Source organism: Zalophus californianus, chromosome 4, assembly GCF_009762305.2.
Source record: "Zalophus californianus isolate mZalCal1 chromosome 4, mZalCal1.pri.v2, whole genome shotgun sequence".
In the NCBI taxonomy this organism is placed as follows: domain Eukaryota; kingdom Metazoa; phylum Chordata; class Mammalia; order Carnivora; family Otariidae; genus Zalophus; species Zalophus californianus.
Window position 1 is genome coordinate 165,179,869 of NC_045598.1, and position 21,366 is coordinate 165,201,234.

At 33.5% G+C, this 21,366-nt stretch overlaps 1 protein-coding gene across 4 annotated transcripts in view; it reads right to left on the reverse strand.

Annotated features, from left to right (window-relative positions):
• The window catches only part of CSMD3 (CUB and Sushi multiple domains 3), a 1,160,406-nt gene that overhangs the window by 379,870 nt on the left and 759,170 nt on the right, over positions 1 to 21,366 (reverse strand). For all 4 annotated transcript variants that reach the window (XM_027574671.2, XM_027574666.2, XM_027574669.2 and 1 more), the window contains 3 exons: positions 17,345 to 17,532; positions 11,532 to 11,720; positions 4,406 to 4,522 (listed from right to left, as the gene is read on the reverse strand). In XM_027574671.2, the coding sequence (XP_027430472.2) occupies positions 4,406 to 4,522; positions 11,532 to 11,720; positions 17,345 to 17,532 (494 nt within the window). The remainder of the gene's footprint in view (positions 1 to 4,405; positions 4,523 to 11,531; positions 11,721 to 17,344; positions 17,533 to 21,366) is intronic.

A 21,366-nucleotide genomic window follows, 5' to 3' on the forward strand; every position in this document is an offset into this window, starting at 1 on the left:
TTCTCCCTCTCCCACTATGTTTCCTCTCTAGCTATCTCTGTCAAATAAATAAATAAAATCTTAAAAAAAAAAGGTGAGTTGTTTTTTCCCTTCTCCACAATGAGCAGGAATATAAGAGCCCTTTTAGAAGTAGTCCAGAAATTGAGTCAGTCTTTCAAATGTTCTTCATTTTAAAAGTGGTAATTGACGCTAGCCAGATGCAAAAAAGAGTGGGGTATAGATATGGCAAGGAGAAGATGCTTTGTCATCTAGATTAACTGCTATCTAAGTTTATAAAATAACGTAAGAGTGGAAATTCAGGTAAGTCAATTCGATTTTTGTCATATAATAAAGCTAACAAAAAGTAGAGGATAATAGATGGGCAAAAGACAAGAAAAATGTTGTTCTGCATATAATTTATTTGTTTTTTTAAAAATGTGTTTATTCTGATATACACTGAATTAATATGTGGGAAAATTAAAAATTCTGTTAAATCAGGGTGTTGAGAAGCCCACTGTTGAGTATAACATTGCCTTTCCAAGCCTTACATTCTTCATTTGTAAAATGAGGTTCTCGGGGTGACTTTAAGTTTAAATGAGACGATATATGGAAATGATGTGGCCCAGTACTTTGCACCGAAGAAGTGCTCAGCAGCTCTTAGCTATTGTTATTGCCCACATGAAAGCTGATTTTTTTTTTTCATGTTGCTCAGTCCTAGCCAACTACTTTATAAAAGGAAACTTCCGTTTATCAGATTATGGTTTAAACAATAAAATCTGTTTTCACTACTGCACAACAGTGTAAGACCTCCAAAATTCTGCTAAGGGTCAATGAATTTAAGTAAGGAAATGATACTAAGAACCTACTATACTCTAGGCATTATGGAATGTAAAGATTTAGAAGACTGTAAATAATTCCTGGTCTATCTGAGGGAAAACATTCCTAAACCAACAGTTCAAACATTCTGCTAAGTGCTCTGAAAGTGATTAAGTCAGTATAACAAAGTACAGATAAGGCAGGTCAGGAGCATAGAAATAGAAGTAACCAACTTGTTAGAGGGGTCAGCAGAAGCTTCTGAAGACAATGACCTTCAAAACTGAGCAAAATTTTGTGGAGGAGCAGCTCCAGAATAGACATTTCAGGAAGAAGGGGCAGATAGGTAAGGACACACAATCTTAATAGGGCAGTGGGTATTTGAGGAATAGTGAGAAAGAGTCAGTGGCTTCAACATCATGGTATCTTCTTATAAAAATGATCATTCAGGAAGCCCCATGAAGATAATTACGGTTCCAGGTATATGTGAAAAGACGTGGGCTTGAAGTCAAAATATCCCAAATATTTAGGTTTCAGTTGTAGTCAACTATGACATTGAGACTCGTGTCTTTTTCCGATCTTTAAATTTATAGGATTGGACTAGACTATGCTTTATCTAAGGACAATTCCACCTTTAAAAGCCTAAGGTTTTTTGTTCTGTTTTTAATGTAGTCCCCTCCACCCAGATCTCTAGTAGACTAGAACATATAAAATTAGCATCTTGACTTCTGCAATACGTTTAAGGAAAATCTCTTCTGGTATCATTGTAAACAAGGCGCAATATAGGCTGAATGATACTATAGTTAACTGAATTTGAAACAACTGTATGTATTCAAAGACCCTACTTAGTGTTAAGTGGTAAAGAGGTTACTGTTGGTATATTTGAAGTTTCTTAGATCTTAAATATTTAGACACTTAGATCTGTTCCATTCAGATTTTTATAAACCCCTAAAGTCTTGACAATCACGCTTATTTAAGAAAATTCTGACTGTATATGTAAATATATATGAAATATAAATTGTTTCAAAATAAGGTCACAAAAACTCCAGATGAAAATTAATATGAGAAAATATAAGAGGGGTAAATATAAAAACCTGAACTGCCCTCCACTATGGCTATTGAGTCAGGATAAAGGTTAAGTAAGTAGACAAGATGTAAGCAAAACAAACAAATAAAAAGCAGGATTATGGAGAGTCACAATGAAGACACATACCTGACAATGAAATATATAGATATAGGTAGGGGAGGAAATGTGGTTTCAGAAAAAGAGCACTTGATGTGTAGTCATAGGATGTGAATTCAATTCTTTGTCCAATCTTCACAGACACTGTGGCTTTGAGTGTAAATAAATAACCTCTAGTGACTTCAGATTCTTGTCTATAAAATGCAAGTAACACCTATACTACTTCACAAGGCATTTGAAAGGCCCACTGATTCTTGATAACATCAACTCTTAAAGAAAAAAAAAAAAGCCTTGAACTGATGATAGAAAAAAATCAACTGCACAAATAATTTTAGGATTTGGGCTTACTGTACTTTAAATTAGTGCTATGACATGGCAAAAAAGCTAATAAAAACAAGTATGTACAGGCTTCACTAATGGAAATACTTTGTGGAGTTAAATAATGCCATACCGTGTTTTGTGCTGGGAAAATACACTATAGAAGGATACTGATATCCCTAGATACCAATCCACTGGAACACCTCCAGAGAAAGGTGGTTAGAATGGTGATGACGATAAAAATTATCTTACAATAAAGAATTGATGGAACTGAGGTGATTAGTCTGGGACAAAAAAGCTGAGATAAGGGACTGGGGGTAGCAGACATGAAAGCCATTATGGGCACAGAATAGTGACTTGGTATATTGCAGAGTTAGGGTGGAGAAAGGATTAGGTTGTTTTTGTGTGTTTGTTTTGTCTAACTCCAGAGGGCAGAACAGGGATAATAGTTGCAGAATAATTTTCAAACAATTACAACCATACAAAAATTGAGCAAGTTTTCCCAAGGAATAAGTTTGCTATCAACATAAGTATCAATATCAGGCAAGTTTATCATATTTCTGGAACACTATAGAAAGAAACTGGTGTACTGGGCGAGGGGTTGGACTATATTACCTTGACAATTTCTCCCAACTTTAAGAGATTATCCTTCACATAACTTTGGTTACGCTTTGGAATAGTCGTACTTTCAACAAATTTTCTTGGCTCTTAAAGAAAAGCATCTAAATCTGCATTTCTTGCCATGTAAATACAGATTTAATTAACACTTGCAACCTGTGAAGACGCAAAACCTTAAGTGTTAATTAAACCTCTATTTACATAGCAGGCAGTATGTAGCCCTCCATTTTCTTGTATAATACAAGAAAGCTTATTTTAAATTCCATTAATCCACTGCATGCTGGAATAATAGGATGCTCTGGTTAACTTCCAACAAAGAGGTCTTGTATTATGGAGAAGAACAAAAACCACAGTTTACAAAGTCTTCTACTTCGTTCCTTCTGTTCAATATCAGAATACTGATTTTAGCTTTTTTGTCGATAACATTTAATTTCATTATAATCATAACTCCAATATGATCCTCACCCTCAATAAAATGATGTATAATTTTAATAAAGGCAAACTTGTTTTGCGAGAATGCAGTGACTTCAAATGCATTAAACATAAGTTTTACTTTTAAAAATTGTAATAGCATCTTTTCCTTACTAGGATCTTTTTAAAGATTTTCTATAGTAAAATCAATAAGTACGATATAATAGTAAAAACTGACAGGAATGATTTAACAACAGAGCTAAAAGAAAACTACTTCTCCAAAGCAGTTTTTAAAATGAATAATTTCAGTCTTTTTAAAAGATTAACACATAGAGATTTTTAGGTAAGTAATTTTAATCCATTTTTGTTTTGATATGTCAGGATGACCATTTTCCCACTAAGGTGTTGCCTTAACCACTTCTATTGCTAGTTTATTTGTTTAGTTGTATTGCATGAGTAGACCATACTTAGTTCTACAGGGCCTTTCATTTATTTGTTCAAAAGACATTTATTAAATCTACCCCATGCCCAGTGCAATTTTATACTCTCAATCAGTTATGTGAGATATATCTGCAGTTCTAATAGAAAACCGAGACAAGTATTTTTGAATGGTTATAAATTCGTATGAAGGATATAATTATAATAAATAATCATAAACATGTTAAAAGCAATATATATAAATATGTTATGTTTGCTTTACCATTGGCTCAGAACTTCAGATCATCTTCCTATTCCCTTTTGAACTTTTGAAATCAAACTCTTAACACTATACCGGAGACAAAAGCCATCCTGTTTGAGATTTTGTTGATATGAAAATTCCAAACAACATGAGTTTAATACATCAAAAGAAAATAAATATATCTTATATTACCATTCTGGTAAAAACATAAGCATATTATAAAACTATGGAAAAGTAAATATAACCCTCTGCTGCAGTTACTCAAACTGGATTTTGAGTTAGCATATTTTAGTACTGATCTGTTTTTGCTCATGCAAAATGACATTGTAAAGGACAATGAAATAAAAATAGATGCAATGAAAATTCAGAAGATAGTCCAATTATCATTGCATGAGGCAAATTACCTTTTCCATGAGTTACATCAACAGTCCATGTACAATTCAGAGAATTTGGATAAAATTCCGGGTAACCAGGTGATAAGATTGTTCCACTAGGCCCTCGAACATCTCCTCCACATAAAGCTGAAAAATACAAAAAAATACAGTCATATGATCAGTCATAGTTAGAGAAGCAGAGGCTGAAGAAATCTCTGCTCTCTTGAAATAGAATCAATCTGATTTTCTTTGCTTAAGCTACTTCTCGGTAATAACAGGAGTGTGTAAGAGACCTCCTCCAATACTAGGAAATAGTTTCACCCACTGCAGACCTAGAGAAGAAAAAGGTATGTAATAGCCTCTGAGAATTAGCCACACAATAACGTAGCTCATTTTCTCACATTTGAAGCTGAAGTACATACTTATCTTATACATTTCTAATTATAAGTAACATTTGCATAAATTGGTCATAAATTAAACATGAGTAATTAATTGTTTAGCAGCCCTCTTTTATTAAGCTTTAAGAAAATGAATGGCTAATTATGCAAAATCAGTTCTTTTAGATTCCTAAAGGGGAATGTGTCATTCTTCATATAATTCTTTTTAAAAGAGTGAGTTAAGCGGCAAAAAATTTGAAGGCTGCTTCTGTACTTCTCCATTTCTTTGGGAAATATCAGGAACAAACGGCAATGTTTGAGAAGCTATAACTTTTAAGCAAATACTCTGAGATAGTAAAAATAAATATATGTTTATGAACTAAGGTCAAATAAATTCAAATTTGATTCAATGTTCATTTTTTTTTTTGAGAACAAATCATAGTTTACACTGTCTTCTACTACACTCAACGAACATCAGTGGTTATGCTATACCAGATAATTTTATCAGTATTAAAAATTAAAGGAGACAAAGATATAGCCAGGTAAAATGCATATTCTAAAACAAACAGAAAGGTATTGATGCCTTATTCTCTTCCCCATAGAGATGTCAGCTCTCTTGGACATGGCAAAGACAATAAGAACTGTGTGTTGTCTTGTCTGCTCAGATCCTTGCTTCACTTCTCTGGTACACAGGAAGGTGAGTTTGGCCTTAGGCTTTTCCATGATTTCTTCCAAGTAATAATGCTGAGAAGAGTCAAGGCAATCTGGCTACAATTCTACACTGATCTTGCTAGAAATAAGTTGTTTGCAATTCCTCTACGTATTCAAACATGCAGGCTTGAAAATATATATATATTACACATATACATACACACACAGATATACACACGCACACACACACACACACACACATATTTATATTTATATACAGAATTAAAATCCACTTCTCCTTTTTTTGTTTCTTTTACTCCACGCAGTAATAAAAGAAGGTCTTTTAAAAATGCCTCTCTGGGATTTGTCTTATAGATCATCTCCCTAAGACCAAATATAAGACTAAAATAAAACCATGCTTCTGTTGCAATAATATTAATAATATCAATACATTGCAAATAATATGCATGGTTTGCTACCTTAGGCTCCTATTTAGAGCCTGCACAGGCCTTGATTGGCAACTATTATTACTGAAACTCTCAAATTTCCTTTCAATTTTTAAAAAAATTCTCACTGTGTTTTTGTGATCAATTTAAGAGCTAGGTATACCATTTCTACTGTATCTTGCTGGTAATGGTGGTGCTAAGTTGATCTGTTTTTAGCCCCCTTGTAATGCATTCTACATTTTGACAGAGGATTGTATTTTTTTATTAGATTATTTTTACATATGTCAATTTATTCCTAATACACTATATTTCATTTTATTCTCCATTGTGAGAGTCAGAGACAAAAAAATACAACATGGTATGAATTTGTTGAGTGAAATGTGATGAGTGAAGATGCTTTATCATTTGAAAGGACTATACTGCATACAGATAGATTAAAACTTAGTGAAGAGAAGGATCAAAATTAAGAGAGTTAGTTAAACACAGAAGAGAGATGTGAAATTTTTATTCAGTATGTCAGACATGTGCGCCTATGCATGCATGTGTAACTAGTGTGTTTACAGGTTGTAGAGGGAAAACTCTTCTACACATCAGCATTCTTTTATTTTAAGATTTTATTTATTTATTTGACAGAGAGAGAGAGAGAGAGCTGGGCGGGGGGGCAGCAGGCAGAGAGAGAAGCAGGCTCCCCGCTGAGCAGGGAGCCCGATATGGGACTCAATCCCAGGACCCTGGGATTATGACTTGAGCCAAAGGCAGATGCTTAACCAATTGAGCCACCCAGGCACCCCTACATATCAGCATTCTTTTGAATAATGCTACTCTGTCAAATCTCCTTCTGTACTTGGAAAATTTCTTGAGAATTTTCTGTCTGCCAACTATACCTACCCACATCTGTGTTGAAGGTGGGACGTTAAAGGGACATTCCGCAGAAACATGAATAAAGTTAAGTAACCATGAACATACTAAAATATTTAGGAAGAATAGTCAATAACTAATATACTATTAATGAACATTTATATTATTACTTTGATTATAAGCAGATGATAAATATAGAGTGCATTTTTATGACAGTGGAGGTTTTTGTTAGTTGAGAATATTAGTAGTAGATAAAGGCCCCTGAAAGGAATTGACTTAAAGATAGAATTTCATAGTAAATTATGGGGAAAGACTGTGATTTAGGTCTTTTTTTTGAAAAAAAATGAAACTAAAAATAGGAAAATATGTGTATTTTACACCCTAATAAAACAGAATAAAATTGCAACTACTCACCAGTTCTTAGCAAAAGCATAACAATGGCTCATGTTGAAATTACAACATGACAGGCACTATTCTGAATACTTTTATTTTTATTAACTCAATTAACCCTCATAACAATCCAATGAGAAAAGTACTGTAATTATTCACAGTTTACAGATGAGAAGGCAAGTACAGAGGGAACTCTAGCAGTCTAGTTCTGGAGTCTCTGATATTAAGCTGACTCTTGAATCAAGTTTTGATTTTTTTTCCACAATTTCTACCAAAAAATTATAGCATACTATACTATGATGTCCTTCACTTATGTTTATTTTTGTAGCATTCTCCCTCAAATGATCAATCTATATAAAAATTATTCAAGGATATGGGGCACCTGGGTGACTCAGTAAGTTAGGCATCCAACTCTTGATTTAGGCTCAGGTCACGATCTAAGGGTCGTGAGATCCAGCCCCTACCCCTGCGTCAGATTCTGAACTGGACACGGAGTCTGCTTGAGATTCTCTCTTTCCTTCTGCCTCTGCACCCTTCCACACCCCCTGACCCCCGCTTACACGAACATGCTCGTTCACTGTCTCTCTCTCAAAATAAAAAAAACTTTAAAAAAATTATTCAAGGATATCATTCATTTTCTCAGAGATTAATTTAATCCTTTCATATTCAAATCAATCTCTTTTTAAGCACCGAATACCTAAATGTGTCAGTATTCCTGTCTTTAATTGATTTATATCTTACGAATTCTCATTTGTCAATGGCTTTGTCTGTAATTGAAACAGTCTTCCATCATCAGCAGCCACAGCATCATTTGATGAAATCCTTCATCTTTCTAAATGAGATTATTTTACATTGCAAATATTTGGAATCATATTTGCTTTATATTATTAGCTTTTTTGAACAATCACAAGAAATTACCTACACGTGCATTGATACAATGCATAATGATAAATGCTAATGCAGGTTTGAGTTGGATTAATTTTATAAGTGGTTAATTTATTACTGAATATTCTACCAATCTGATGATGTTTGCTTCTCTAAAAAGTTCGCTTCCTATTAGAATGCTAAGAAAGTATAAGGGGAAATCAGTCTATTAGAATCAGTTATGAGAAGACTAAAATATTAAGATGAATAAAAAAGGTGAATTTTTTTTTTTACTGTAAGATAGAAAATGGAATTAAATATATTGAAAAAGATACAGTGGTATACAGTCTATAGAGAAAATTTCTCCAAAAATAGTTTTTTAATTTTTTTTAATTTTTTAATTAATTTAAAATTTTAATTTAATTTTTTAATTTTTAAAATTTTTTAAGAGTTTTTAAATTCACTTCAACAGAATATATGGTTATTTGTACAGTAAACTTCATTAGATTGAGAGTGCCTAAAACGGATGCCATGGATCTCCTGTTCTTTGTATATCACCTCGTCTGAAGAAATTTCAGTTTATCCCAACCACCTTGCTAATGGATGCCATATGTCTTTAGGGACACAAACATTTTTTAACACATATAATAGGCTTATATGTTCTTGTGAATGGGAGATAGACGAATTCTGTGTCAAGCAAAGCACTGCAGAGAAATTAGAGAGTGATGAAATGTACATGAAATACCCAGTTACTTTATGTTACAGCGAAGCCGGCAGAGGAAAGCATATAAAAGGACAGAGACCAGCATTGCAGCAAAGTTACAATGAGAGCCCAAAATATGAGCTGAGGGCAATTAGCCAGATATACAGTGATCTCGACTAGCAGTTTTCTTTTTTCTCTCAGATTTTTGCCACATATATCACTACTTTGTCACATGATGGATATCAATTAGAGTTTTAAAATAGTGAAGTCTTCTCAAAAGCCAAGCCCTTGAATGTTATGGTCCAGACCTATATACAAAATTATACTTTGCTTTTTGTAGTGATACACACCTGACAAGAGCTCAACTGTCTAGAACAACAACAGACAATTTCTAGACTAGTATCCATCAAAACATTTTGAGTATTGCAATGGAGCACAGGAATAGGCATCTATTATAAATCCCATTATGAGTTTTTGTTTGTTTTTAAATTCAAATATTTTTTTCTATTTCCACGTCTCCCCAGTTTGAACTGTAAACCCATATGAGAAACTATACTACAGGGCCTAAGAAAAGTTGAGATTTTGCCCCGATGCTTTATCCGGGGAAAGCATAATGAGTCAACGACTTTTAAAAATTGACTAAGATTTTGATATAGGTGAGGGGAGGTCTAGGACTTCCTAGTGTAAGGGGAATACAAAGATGAATGAAGGTAAAGGACAAGAAAATATATATGCAGGATGAAAATATAGTATTTCCAAAAGACTAGGGAGTATATTTCATTCATTCTTTTCATTCAAAACAAATTTATTGAGTACGAACTGTGTGACAGGAACTGCTCTTGGCACTGAGGACATAACAGTAAACTTAACAAAGTTCCTGCCATATAGAACTGACATCCTAGTAGAAAAGTGAGCAGTAAATACATAAAGGTATTAGGGAGTGGAAAATACTATAAAGAAAAGTGTAAGTGACATGACAGGTGTTACTCTGTAGCAAAAAGGGTGCCTGGGTGGCTCAGGAGGTTAACATGGGACTCTTGGTTTCAGCTTAGGTTATGATCTCACGGATCATGAGACTGAGCCCCGCGTTGAGCTCCACGCTCAGTGTGGAGTCTGCTTAATTTTCTCTCCCTCTCCCTTTGCCCCTCCTGCTGCCTGCATGCACACACGCATACACACTCTCTCTCTCCCTTTGTCTCTCTCAAAATAAATAAATATTCTTTTAAAGCATTAAAAAAAGATAAGGTATCAAATTTACTAAATAGCACAGAATCTAACTGAACCATTTCTGACTTGAAATTCAAGGTTCCTTGGTCAATAGTGAAACAAGATGAATTTAAAAAGATCAGTAAAAACTCAGAAACCTAAGTATACAGAAAAGAGAACTGAATTCAAAGTACTCTTTCCATCTGACAGACTTGATACCAAAAAGGATAATGTATCGTCTTTCAGCCACATATTCCAAGTAGTGCAGAATATCCATAAACTAAACAGTATACACCAGTACTGTATTTTGTCTCAACCATAGAAACGGATGAACATATGACCTGGACAATGCTAATAGTAATGGGCCCTTCTCCTTTATGACAGTAACTGGTTCAGGTATGGGATACTCAGAGACCTTTCCTGTAATTTTTCTAATTGGAACATGGAAGAACTCTCAATCTTGTCTGATCCTGGTAATATGAGACTATAAGTCTACATGTTCCTACGAGTGTATTCTGCACTGCTAAACACACCCAAGTAGAAAAAGCCTGGCTGCAATTAAAGAGAATTATGTCAAGACACAGAGAAAAGCCTAGGTAGAAAATGGAAAGAGCCTTGAAAAGGTTTGAATTCATTTTTATAATTAGCCATGAGAAGTACACCACCCTTGCCTTTTGTAAGATTTGAATAAACAACAAATTCTGCTTTTAGTTTTTAAAAACCAGTTAGAGTTGGGATTCTGCTACTTAAAAATCGCAAGAATGCTGACATTATAAATAGTATTATACCAAATACAAGGAATATGTGCTGATGATTCCTTTAAACCTTTTATAAAAACAAATTGGCCTAAAACTCTTTCTAAAAAATGACAGAAGTGACAGTATTTGAAACTTTAATCATAAAATGACGAATGTGATCTTCCACTTTGAACAAGAGTAAGTACAGAACTTGGAAGTAGTGTTATAAATAAAAAATAAAGCCCAGGATAAAATAACGCATAGATTTACATTGTGTGTGCTTTTTGATAAAGCAAGTATGAAAACACTTCTTGAACTTAGCGAAGCAGTTTCTTCCACTGTATTTTCACATGTGTTTTCTGAAAAATGAAGCATTTCTGACTTATTCTCCATTGAAATAAATAAGAGGTAAGGACACTGGTAGAATATTCATCATAACCAAGAATTTGCCACCACAGGACAGCCTGAGTACATTGTCACAGTGTTGCATACTTAGGTAGAATTTGGACTGATAACATTTTGCCTTCCAACTTGGGAGGTAATATTCTGTTCCTTCTGTGCATTCATTGATAGCAATTTGACATTTTCAATGCTACTTTGTCAAAGGTCCAAACACACAATATAAACTTAAACTGGTTAAGTGCATATTTTGAAAATATATATACCATCTTTAGGCATAGGGTAAGGAATAGGGTAAGTTTGGCTGGTTATCAATATTTATTTATTTTTTCTTTTTGAAGTCTTGGTGACATATAATGCATTTTTATTTTATTAATGGTCTGATAAGAAAATTACCAAAATTCAAGATAATCTTTTAAAATATAAAATATTTATAGTGGTATTAAGCCTCACATTTTATAAATATTATATTGACTTTTTTGTGTTTATAAATCAGCTTTTTTTGCATGTTGAATTAATTCTTACCATCACAGGTTGGGAGTGGATGACTCCACCAGTGGTTTTTTTCACACAGAAGAGGCTCTTCATGGCTCAGCCTGTATCCTGGATCACAACTAAATGAAACAGTAGAACCTATGGAGAAATCATGACCATAGCGACGGCCATGTACAGGAATGCCAGGGTCCAAGCAAGAATAAGTGTTCACTGTAACACCTAGGAAACAAGGGAATACGACAAAGAGTAAGTTTGATGGATTCAGATTTGCCAAAATTGATTCCTATTTCTTCAAACAATTGTGTTATGATTTTCACAAATAAATTAATGTGCCCATAACCTTATTTAAACAACCAGCAATTGTCTAACAAATTTGTTTTGACATTTTCTACCCATGAAGTCCACATTCAGATCACTTAGTTATATAAGAATCTGATGAAAATGTATAATTATCTATCAAACTTTATATTGTTATAAATTATATAGATATAGGGGCACCTGGGTGGCTGAGTTGGTTAAGTGGCCAACTCTTGACTTTGGCTCAGGTCATGATATCAGTGTCCAGGGATCGAGCCCCATGTCAGGCTCCATGCTCAATAGGGAGTCTGCTTGGGATTCTCTCTCTCTCTTTCCCTCTGCCCCTCCCCTTGTTCTCTTTCTCTCTCTCAAATAAATGGATCAATCTTTAAAAAATTATATAGATATAAATATATAGGGAAATATGAAAAGATGAATGCCAGTACCTTTCTAAATAAAAGAGTACAACTGCTCTTTTGGCTACTTGTCAGAGTTTTCTTTCTTTTTTTTTTTTTTTTTTAAGGATTTTATTTATTTATTTGACAGAGAGAGACACAGCAAGAGAGGGAACACAAGCAGGGGCAGTGGAAGCGGGAGAAGCAGGCTTCCTGCTGAGCAGGGAGCCCGATGCGGGGCTCGATCCCAGGACGCCGGGATTAGGACCTGAGCCCAAGGCAGATGCTTAACGACTGAGCCACCCAGGTGCCCCTTGTCAGGGTTTTCAATAGCCTTCAGTGTATCTGGTGTCTCCTGCTGATAAGCTTCCTTGTGACTTATAATGTCTAGCTGAAACCACACCATGACAATGCCTTTCCCTTAATAAGACATGGTTTCCCATCATTGGCCCTGTGGAGTTTTTGGGTTTTATGATTCTTTGTCCTGGGGCTGTCCTGTGCTTTGCAGTATGTTTAGCAGCATTCCTGATCTCTAACTTCTCCAGTCATGACAAACAAAACCATCTCCAGATATTGCCAAATGTTCCCTGGGATGCAAAAAAAATGCCCCGAGTTAAGAACTGAGGCATAAAGTAAAATAAATAATTACCTTCTTCTTCCTAAATGAAAGGTTTAAACAATGAATTACTGCTGTTTTTATATTCCAAAAATATAATAGTTAGCAATTTCAAATGATATCTGATTAAATCACATCCACCAGAGAAACTATTTATTTGTATTTACTATCCAATTTTAAAATGAAGCTAAACAAAATACCAAAAACATAGTAGTTCAATTTTTAAAGAGACAAATTACACATTTTAAATATATTTATCAAACATATCCATTTCACTTAAATGTTGTTGTTTTTAATGAGAAACTAAAAAATAAAAAATCTTATCTTCAACACAATTATTTTAACCTGCTGTATTCCTCTTCTCCATGTGACCATTTGTCTTCTAGCATCCAAGGCTTTGAGATCCTCCTTCATCTTTGAATCCCTCTCACATTGTGTTTTTCCTCCACAAAATATGTCTGAAATCTATCCTCACTGAAAAGCATCATGTCATTTATTACTTCTCTTACCCTCCCGCAGGCCTTCATCACTTCAATTCTATAAGACAAACAATGATGTCTGCCCTCTCTTTCAGTATCCTTCATCTCCAATCTATCATGGATATAATTTTGGACACATATATTCCTAAAATATGTTATTTCATTGCTTTTGCACCCTACTTTTCAGGGCATCAAGTTCAAAGTCATCACCTTGAAATTCAAGACTTCCGAATTGAACTCTACCATTTGTAATTTCCATTATTTCTCAGTAGTCATCTTTCCTACCTGTCAGGTAAGTTTCCTTACTGGTTTTATATTTTATCTTACTACCATGAATACTCTCAATCATCCCTTTAATTTACAAAATCTTCTCAATTTTTACCAGACAAGCTCAGATGCCCTCTCCTTCAAGTCATGATCTTCTAATGCTCCGGCCCATAAATAACTTTCCTTTATCCAAAACTCCTATTTTGTAGTGAAATTTTAAGAAATCAGGGTAATGTGGGCTTGAAGAAGTCACATAAAATGTAAATCATGGTAAAAGCAAAATCAAGCAACTGTAATTCTCCAAAAGTGATTTTAATGGTTTCAGATTATTCAGAGTAAAGATCAGTGAATATTAGTACAAGGTTAGTCATTTCATTTGTCCTTCTTGTCTCTCCAATTGACAGATAAAGTAAGATAACGTGTTTCTTTTATGTCTCTTACTGCACTGTATACATCTAGCAGTCACAGAGTAAGTTAAAGGAGATATTTCATAATTGATTGACAAGCAAATAAATCAAATCAATGGAAATATTTTGATTCCTCTACCTCTCCCATATGTATTGAATTTAATATAAGAACTGTTATTTAAACAGTACATTCTCTTAGATGTCTTCCATTTCCCACAGTTGGAAAAAATATATATATACCTACATACAAAAAATATGTCTTTGGAGATGGATATCTCTGTCTATAAATTTGTTCCATATCCACTTATAATTTTATTGTTTTATATATTATTTACATTTCCAAGGAGACTTAATTATACTTGTATTTAAAGAAATACAATAAACAGAACTTTTTCTTGGGAGGGGGAGGGGAAATTAATTAACTGTACTGAAAGAAAAAAAAAATGGATTATGTTCCTAAATTCCAGTCCATGTTATTATTTTTTTAATGTGTTTTGAAAACTATGAATCTTATGTCATTGGTACAGTTTTTGCAATCTCCCTGTTTTGAGAGAAAGTAGAGTTGGGTAATAGTGCCTCAGCAAAGGAATACAAGGAAAATCTGGAGTGCAAGCAGAGGTAGCGCTGCAAATAATCCTTCCCATCACATTTTGGTCTCCTGGAAAAATCATGTTTTCTTTTTTAATGGATTTAATTAAAAAATAGAAATTCACTAAATACCAAATACCTATTTAAACTTTTAATTAGTGTAATAATTAAAATTTCATTCTACTGATTTGGGGGTTTGTGAATGGTTCATTTAAAAAAAAGATAGTTTGGTTACCTCCAGCTGGGAATCTTACTAAGTAACAACAACAAAAAAACAGGTCTTTGCTTGTTTGTGTTTCTGAAAAGAAAGGGCTTGTGATGTTAGAGATTGTTCCACAGTAGTAATTAACCACAACACTAAACAGAATAAAAATGAGAGGAAGTGATCTCTTACAAACTAATTTAAATAGAACGTTACTGCCTTTGGGCCAGATTTGACCCAAACCAACATCCAGAGTGTCTTTGATCAACCTCAGCCTCTCTAGCTCTCAGTCTCCTCCACTCAGACTTTTTCGTCACTAGCTTCCAATGGTAACTTCGATTATGTTACCAAGAGCCTAGGGGTGACATACTTGCTGACTGTGACAGAGACGCTCTGCCTTGAACAAACTTTAGTCAGTCTCCTCTGAATCCTTTTGACTAGACCTCACCTGTAGCCCATTTAGTCCAAAACTAAAACTAGCAGCAAACTGGGTCAGTTTACTGAAAATCCCCCTCCCTTGATATCTAATCAAATTCCTTATTCCCCACCCTCAATATCTTCTCACTCTGGCCTGCTTCTGCAAAAATCCTGTCTGGTGGTTTTAGCCAGATTCCCCCTACCTCTAATCCTCTGCCCCTTTAGCAATTTCCCAGCCATTGATTCTGCTCCGCCCCCCACACACCCTGCTCCTTGACTATAAAGTCCCACTTGTAGTCAGAGCTGAGCTCAATCTCTCTCCCCTTACAGAAAACCCCACTGTAGTAAAAGTCTGCTCTATTGTCTTTAACAAGTATTTGTAATTTCTTTTATAACAAAGATACATTTGAGCTTGACTTCTCATTTTAATTCCTCATCCATTTAGTTTTCAAAGAAAAAATATGAGCTATCATTCATTACTCACTGCATGCTATCATAAAAACACATTGCATGTGTGATTTTACTTAATTCTTAAAATTGTCCTATGTCTGACACGTGATCAAGACCACACACCTTGGTTGGAGTGGGATTGAATGTGATTTGTTAGGTATAGAATATAGCAATGAATTAAAGGAAAAGTGCATGCCCATTTGTAGCATATTGATAAAAATTGCTAATAAGAATTTATTTTGAAATAGATTGCAGAAAAATGACTCTACTCTGATTCAACTTTAACACACATATGTTAAACTAAAAATCTCAATGAAGGTCCTTCAGTTCATTTGAATTCCCAAGCATGTGTTAATCCTCTTGTTACATTTTACAATAATATTTAAGAAATATACTTCCATGCCGGGCGCCTGGGTGGCTCAGTTGGTTAAGCGACTGCCTTCAGCTCAGGTCATGATCCTGGAGTCCCAGGATCGAGTCCCACGTTGGGCTTCCTGCTCAGTGGGGAGTCTGCTTCTCCCTCTGACCCTCCCCCCTCTCATGCTCTCTCTCTATCTCATTCTCTCAAATAAATAAAATCTTTAAAAAAAAAAAGAAATATACTTCCATGCCATAAAGCTCTAAGTAAAAAAAGAAGTTAATATAATTAAATAATATTATGTATAATACAATCTTTAAGAGTAATGAATATATATTTATTATTGTTTTAAAAGCTCAGGAGTCCATTGATCAAATCTACTGAAAAGACATGTAATATGGAATATAAAGTTATAAATTTCGAATGAAAAAATTTTTCTTGAGGGGGCAAGGGGTATAGGCGACTTGAACATAAAAAGAAGTGATTTAATACCTAACTGTACTTGACATAAAGATATCTTGCAGTACACCTCTTAAATGTGCTATTAGATCCAATTCACCAAAACCGCTTTTCACGCAAAGATACATGGCCATGTACCTTGAGATGCAAATGCACGCATATACGAGTATAAATCATATACAATACACCCATACACGTATAAATATGCCAAATTTTAAGAAATTAAAAAAGTTGTTTCTATGTATATACCAGAATCAAATTATTTTTAAATATCAGATGTATTTTAGATGTGTTTTAAATAAAACTATAACATTTTAGGTGGGATTATTATAAGCTGATTGCAACACTGTGAATTACGGCTTGTTTTAATATACAGTCTTTGATCAGTTATGTTAGTCATATTTGAATATACATGTATGTACTTTACTTTTCAATGTAACATAATTTTCAGTATTTTACACAAAATAATAAAATTAAATATTTTAAATGGAAAATGTGTGCAATTAATGTGGGTAAAACATAAAAGAATGAATTTATGAAGTATATGTTAAAGGAATCTGTCAATGTTCATATACATCTTAGATTGATATTTACTGTCCATTATTGGCTTTTCAGAATTGTGCACAAATAACTATTTAAGGAACCGTTGTTTAAAATTTGTTATCTGATACTTCAGAGATTTCCTTAGTATTTCCTTTCATGATGATGTTAGACAGATATTGTTGAAAGCCCTTTTGCAGAATTTACTAAAACACATACCTTGCAAAGCATTAGCATTCTCATCGGTCAAGGAAAGCTTTAATTTTATTTTCTTAATAAATCGTGTAGTTCTTTTAATGATGCAATGGTAATACCAAATGTAGGGAAAAGAGAATAGGAAAATCAAAAAATATTTTGTCTTTACTTACTTTCATAATGAATCTTGAAACCATTATTAGAACGGCTGTTGTCTGTTGTAAACAGAAGGTATATAAAATTACTGCTACTGAATAGAAACTGGGGCACTTGTGTACCATTGTAGGATCCAAGCAAGGGTGACAGAAGATTTGGTCCATCATGCACTTCCAGAACATCATAATTCAGTTCAGTCTGAAATCTAGGATTAAGAGACAATGTGAAAATATATTTATTAGAATAACACTATAAGGAAAATAATAATTTAGATTCCTATTTAAATGACTAAACTTTTTATAATTTTTGTATTATAATTTTTCTTTAGCTTATCTAATATCATACGTATCATTTAAGACCTCATCATGTGCTAAATACCTAAGTTATAAGCTCTTATTCTTATGGGAAATTATCATTAAAGAGGTATGTATATATATATATTTGTTGTTCATAAGTAAGATTTCTTTCAAATATTATGGAATATCCTCAGTAAACAAATGGCCTTTTCATTAACCAAGCATTTTTTGGGAGTCACCTTTCTTTTACTTTCCTCATTTTATGGAAAACTATGTGATTCATATTTATCTTCAACCCATTAATCAAATTCTCATCTTACTTGTATATATATTTCAAATCTGACTTCTGCTTTACATTGTGGTCCTTTTTTTTTTTTTTTTTGACAAATCTATTTTGGCCATTGAAAACTTTATACAGTTTTTATTTCAAAACAGTGGTCCTAATTATAAGTAGGTAATGATAATAACGACGATGTAGTTGATGTTCACTAAGTGCTTGCTCTGATAAATATTTTATCTATATTCATTTATCCAAACCTCATACTAACCCTGTACGTTAGCTCCTATTATTATACTCATTTTGCAGGTAAGAAAACTGAGGCCTGCAGAACTTAAATATTTCAAACCCAAGTCTCTCGGGTGCCTGGGTGGCTCAGTTGGTTAAGTGACTGCCTTCAGCTCAGGTCAAACCCAAGTCTCTGTCCCTAGCCTCTATACTATGCTATGCTATGCTGGCTGGTTTTATTATTCGATTTTTGGTGGTGGTGACTGTTGATGTTTTCAATTTTCTTAAAAGATGCATATTTTATAAATGCAATCAACACAGAGCCACTTTTAACATGCATAAAATATTATTAATAAAATAGCATTTTAAATGCTATTTAAGAAGTGCAATTGAAATATTTTTCAATCTGTACCACTTTTACACCCTGTTAAGCAATATACTTAGTAAAATGGATGAATTTCATAAGCTTCTCTTGGTTTTTATTTTGCAATATGGAATATATTGCATTGGTCTAAAAATAACTTTTCCAATAATACAATTAGAATAGGAAATGTATAGGAACACACTATGTCCTTCAAGTAAATGATCAGACAATTATACATTGTGAATCCATTATTTGGTTGTTTTGTAGTCAGTCTATTGTAGTATTAAAATTGGAGTTTCACTTCGATAGCTAGTCAGCTGATAATAACCAAATTAAAATGCACAGAAGAGTCAGAGATTACTTTGAATTGAAACATAAAGAGACAATTCTTAATAGAATAGCAACATTAACTGGTGATATAGAGAACACTGTTCAGTAGGAGTGAATCCTTAAAAAGAAAATCAGCACAGATTTGCCCTAAGGAACTATAAAAATACATTAGAATAACAAGGGAAATGAATTAGGGTTACACAATAATTTGAATTTCTTTCATTTTGTGTTTCAAGATAGTTGTATACATTTCTCATAAACTGCCTCAATCTAGTGTTCATCTGTTTATGACATTAAATTTATTGTTTATCATAAACAAATGTTGTGGAATCACTAGATGAAATTAAAAATGAAATCGAACCTAATCTTACTCAATTTTTGTTGTCTTTTAAAAACATTCTTGATGTAATCCAAAACCATTTTGATCAAATTGAAATAGTCCTCATTAATTTAAAAGTAAAACCAAGTTGCTGTCTGGAAGAGTGATACATAGCTATGGTCTAGGAATTGAGGACAGGGAAAGGGATAGAAAGACGGGCTTAGGATGATTAATAGGAAATTAGTTCATTTAGAAGCTGCCAAATGTTGAGAAAATTTAGAAACTGTTGGAAGAAACAAAGCAAAATTCCTCTGCGGATCTGAATATAAGACCTGTAAATGGTTTAGCTATGTTAAAAAGAGGTAAACAGTTTAAAAACCACGTATGTTCCAAACACATATGTTTGCTTTGTGTTTGACAGGAAATTCGATTTCTTAAGATTTCACTGATTTAAGGTATTTGAGACAATTTCAAGAAGCCAAGTAGTGGCTAATATATTTGTGATATATTTTAGTTTTTTTTTTTCCACCCCTGTAAGTTAAATCTAGTCAATTGCTACATTTGAGAATATAGGAAAATAGCTATGCCATCATCTTCATTGTAGTATTTATTTATAAAATTTCATTTTCACCAAATTAAATTATTTCTGGGTACAAGAAAGCAAGTGACAATGGCTCAGTAATAAATACAATTCATTATTTGGAAACAAATTCTATAAAAAGTATTCTCAGAATGACAGAAACTATTAAAGAGCTAGCAACCAGTGTTCTTACAATAGCTTATTTGGAAATCAGAAGGGAATTAGGTTTTTCAAGACATAATTCTTGTTTTATACTTCAGAGAGGATATCTTGTTTCTCAAAACAATCTTATGAGGGAAATGAAACACTAAGGTATTATAGGGTCAGTAAACAAAGAAGTGATAGATGTACATATTTCTAATTTCAATGTGACTATTTTATGGATAAACCTCTCATTTATTTTTTAACTCGACAAAGTCCTTTGCTCACTGCTTTGCAACTGAACTCCTCCTAACCACGTGACGGCTATTTAAGATGTGGATTATGTTAAAGGAACCAATTTTCTGACAAAGCACATGGGATATGGACAGCCCTAAAGTAAAACCTCATAACCTTAAAGGATCTTTAGAAAAGAAGAAATGGAGGAGGGTATTTAAATAACTTTCCTTTCAAATAGCTCCAACTCAAGAATCTTACGGGCTTGTGTGTGTTGTGTTTGTGTTGTGTGTGTGTGTGTGTGTGTGTGTGTGTGTGTGTATGTCTGAGGGAGGGGTAGATAGAAGACTCGCGCGCTCAAACATTTCAGTTTAGAACACTTTTTAAAGAACTGAGACCCCTTTATTTATTTTAGTTATATAAAGTAAAATTCAAAAGAAATATACTGATACAGCTATGCCCTGTCTATATTAAAATAGTGAAAATAACATCAATAAATTCTTAACGCATTTCTAACTCTTGATTCTTCCAGTGTTTTAGCTAATTAACAAGGAATAGTTATATATATATAGTTTATGTGTATGTATATATATATATATATATATATATATATATATATACACACACACATTGGTATCGTTGGTATCAAGAAGGTGAAGGAGCTAGGAGGTTCATAATTTGCTTCAGAGGGAGATTTAGGGATTAAGAAAAGAGGCACAGTTGACAAGTCCTGCTCAGTGGTGCTCACGGGAAGAAGACAAAATCTTTGGACTCTGGGAATCATTTCTCACCCCAGGCCTGTTCTGGATGACCTACAGAAGAGTTTATTGTTGCTGTGCCCAAACCATAGCATTGAAAATCACTTTTCAGTGTGACTCTTTCTTACAGCCTAATTTAAAGGATTTGTGTCACAGTAAGCAGATAAGAGAATAAGAAAATGGCAGAATAAAAAGTGCTAAGTAACTATATTTATCAAAATTAAATTGGGTTTTTTGTCTATTTAACTGGCATTACAGTTTATAAAAATCGCTGAGTTTTTTTGTTTTTGTTTTTGTTTTTCTTTTAACCAGGAAGGTAAGTCTGGGATGGTTTAATTTAGAATATAGGCTGCAGAATGTACATTAATTCACTTTAGAGAATTCTGAAGGTATCTACCCAAGATAGGCAAGCAGGAAAGTGGCCCATGTAACTGCCTATCAGGAGGGATAGAACACACATGTTAAAAACTTTGGACACAGAAAATGTGTCTTCAAAAAAATTATAAAATCAA